The 3619-nt window shown below is 39.1% G+C and overlaps 1 protein-coding gene across 1 annotated transcript in view; it reads left to right on the top strand.

Annotated features, from left to right (window-relative positions):
- The window catches only part of LOC110459623 (mucin-5AC-like), a 46252-nt gene that overhangs the window by 15355 nt on the left and 27278 nt on the right, over positions 1-3619 (top strand). The window contains exon 6 of the mRNA XM_021511969.1: positions 2533-2637. Within this exon, the coding sequence (XP_021367644.1) occupies positions 2533-2637 (105 nt within the window). The remainder of the gene's footprint in view (positions 1-2532; positions 2638-3619) is intronic.

The raw sequence follows: 3619 nt of genomic DNA, 5'->3' as shown, positions 1-3619 counted from the left end.
ACTGCTATTTTGACTTGCTAAGGAAAAAGAGTTATGACTTATGATATAGTATACAGTTAAAGTATGGTTATGAGGGATATAGCAAGTTTCTGAGTTCCTGTTTTATTATATCAATACAAAAGCATCAATCTGACAATATACAGGACGAACAGTAAAATAGAATTTTTATTTTTAACAGCATCAAAATAAACAAATTGCAGATTACAGTACAACGATATCACTTGGCAAGAGTTGGGTGTTGATTTAATTTCAACATTGACAAACCAATTTGGAGCCCTGTCTTCCTCAATCCTGATTGGTCGATAACTCGATCAAGCGACGCCTTTCTTTTGAACTAATTCACTGGGTCTTAGTTCTCCCAACTAACGCACCCCTTTTGTGAGCTAATTCCCTAATGTGGGGGTTTCAGGGAAATAGCCAATTATTAGCTCACCTGGTCCGAAGGACCAAGGTGAGCTTATGCCATACCGTTGCGTCCATACGTCAGCAATTTCTTTAAACGACTTCTTCTTCTTAACCACTGATTGGAATTTAACTAAATTTGACTGGAAGCATCCCTAGGCGATGGGGATTTAAAATTATACAAATGATGGGGCTGACCCCCCAGGGGGCTGAGGGGCAGAGCTAAAAGGGGTCAATTTGGCTATATTGCTTTAAGCGACTTCTTGTCTGGAACTAGAAAGTGGATATTAACCATATTTGTCTGGAAGCATCCCTAGGTGGTGGGGATCCAAAATTGTACAAATGATGGGGCTGACCCACCAGGTGGCTGAGGGGAGGGGCAAAAAGGGGGCAATTTGGCTATACTGCTTTAAGCGACTTCTTCTCTGGAACTTAGAGATGGATATCAATCATATTTGACTGGAAGCATCATAAGGTGGTGGAGATTCAAAATTGTACAAATAATTGGGCTGACCCCCCCAGGGGGCTGAAGGGCGGGGCAAAAAGGGGACAATTTTGCTGGGGCTGAAGGGCGGGGCAAAAAGGGGACAATTTTGCTATATTGCTTTAAGTGACTTCTTCTCTAGAACTAAGAAGTGGATATCAACCATATTTGACTGGAAGCATCCCTAGATGAGGGGGATTCAAAATTGTACAAATAATTGGGCTGACCCCCCAGGGGGCTGAGGGGCGGGGCCAAAACGGGTTATTTGGCTTTATTGCTTTAAGCGACTTCTTCTGTAGAACTATTCATCTAGTCACAGGTCAGTAGTACACCAGAAACTAACATTTTGTCATCTAGTCACAGGTTAGTAGTACACCAGAAACTAACGCTTTGTCATCTAGTCACAGGTTAGTAGTACACCAGAAACTAACTCTTTGTCATCTAGTCACGGGTCAGTAGTACACCAGAAACTAACGCTTTGTCATCTAGTCACAGGTTAGTAGTACACCAGAAACTAACATTTTGTCATCTAGTCACAGGTCAGAAGTACACCAGAAACTGACACTTTGTCATCTAGTTACAGGTCAGTAGTACACCAGAAGCTAACACCAAGCCATCTAGTCACAGGTCAGAAGTACACCAGAAACTGACACTTTGTCATCTAGTCACGGGTCAGTAGTACACCAGAAACTAACATTTTGTCATCTAGTCACAGGTTAGTAGTACACCAGAAACTAACTCTTTGTCATCTAGTCACGGGTCAGTAGTACACCAGAAGCTAACACTTTGTCATCAAGTCACAGGTCAGTAGTATACCAGAAACTAACACTTTGTCATCTAGTCACAGGTCAGTAGTACAGCAGAAACANCAAATGCAGTCACGATATTAGAATTGATCCTGGGGTCTGGCCACAACCCTAGGGACCTAGTTTCTGAGTCAAAGCTTGGAAACGGTTGAGATCCCCACTACATAACCATACATAAAATTGCTGGGCATGACAAAATCTAATACAGTTATGCTACAAGGATTGACCTTGGGGTCTGGCATATTCCCTTGATCTCATTTGGAGAATATTTTGCCATGATTGCTAAGGTATCCAGGTGAGCGATACAGGCCCTCTGGGCCTCTTGTATTATATTACTTTCATATAGTGTAAAATAAGTAGAGGTAAAATAATCTAGATCAAACCATGATATTTTCTAGATAATTCATCGAGTGATCAAACAATGGTGCCATAGACAGTAGGGTTTGTTAATTTCTCAGAGATGTATATACCGTTGTTTTGCAACTTACTTAATGTGTAAACCTGTGTTATGTAACTACTTCTCTTGCTGAAGTTAAGGAGTTGCAGCCTGAAGATGTGAAGTTACTTCCCCTATTTATGGAGTTAGTTCCTTTGTTTAAAACATTATTCGTGCCTTCTAAAGTACACCACTGATTGAATGATACTTGGTAGACATTACACTTAGATTGAGGGGATGTAATTAGGTACATCTGAGTCCAGTTTAACGGTAATAGAGGTATGATTTCAGTTAAAATAGTTCTATTGTGAAATACATATGTATTTGATTCACAACCCAATCTTCTCACACATTTAATTGATAAGAAATTATGTCACTCACAAAATATATGTTGATGTTGATAGGAAATTGATGACACTGACTATTACCAAGAGTACAAGAAGAATGAGCACCAGGCAGGTTTATACTATAGTCAGACAGAAAAGCTGCTGATGCACCAGTTTATGTGGGTAAGTGCTGTACCACTGGATTCATGACATCTTGTTGTATAATTGGTAGCTAACAAAATACTTGTATGGACAAGTGATAACAAGTGGAGATTATTGAAACACATGTTGTGTAGACATTCAGGGCAGGACAAAATATTGTAGATTTTCCCTGTGGACAAGAACAAGTGCATGATGCATTGAGTGATGTATAAATGTCTCCCAGTATAATGTTTATTTCAGGATATAGATCATAGACATCACATGTAACATGACAGTTGACATACATATTACAGTACAACATACATATATATATTACTAAAAATATTAAACAGAATATCACAGGTTTTTGGGGCAGTCCAAGGAGCAGGTGATTGGGCATCCCCTTCCTACAAGCTCTCCGGACGCTCAAATATTAATGAACCTACATGCATTAAATTATCATCAGTAATAAAATATTGTATTATCTTAAAATATTATATTATATATGAAACTAAAATTCATAACTGATTTTAAGATATAGGTAATTAGGGCCCCGTATCGGAGATACGGGTGCCCTATAGAAATCACTCTGTCTGTCTGTCTGTCTGTCTGTCTGTCTGTCCGTCCGTCCACAAATTCTGTTCCTGGCTGATTACTTTGGTATTTATTGACCGATGTACATGAAACTTCGTCAAGATGTTCAGTTCACAAAAATACACATTGGGGTAAAAAATCAAGTTCAAAGGTCAAGGTCATTAGGTTCAAATGTCAAGGTCAAATTTTACATCTTTTCACTAATGAACATTTTGTTATGACATCATGAAGCAAAGTTGATCAGAATCAAACAAGGAGTCAACTGACCAAAGGTCAAGGTTAGGGGTCAAGGTCAAATTTTGTAGCTTTTCACTGGTGAACATTTCGCTATGACATTATGAAGCAAAGTTGTTCGGAATTAAACAAAGAGACACACTGAGGTAAAAAGTCGAGGTCAAAGGTCAAGGTCATTAGATTCAAAGGTCAAGGT

Source organism: Mizuhopecten yessoensis, unplaced genomic scaffold, assembly GCF_002113885.1.
Source record: "Mizuhopecten yessoensis strain PY_sf001 unplaced genomic scaffold, ASM211388v2 scaffold10143, whole genome shotgun sequence".
NCBI lineage: Eukaryota > Metazoa > Mollusca > Bivalvia > Pectinida > Pectinidae > Mizuhopecten > Mizuhopecten yessoensis.
This window is presented reverse-complemented; position numbering and strand designations above follow the sequence as displayed.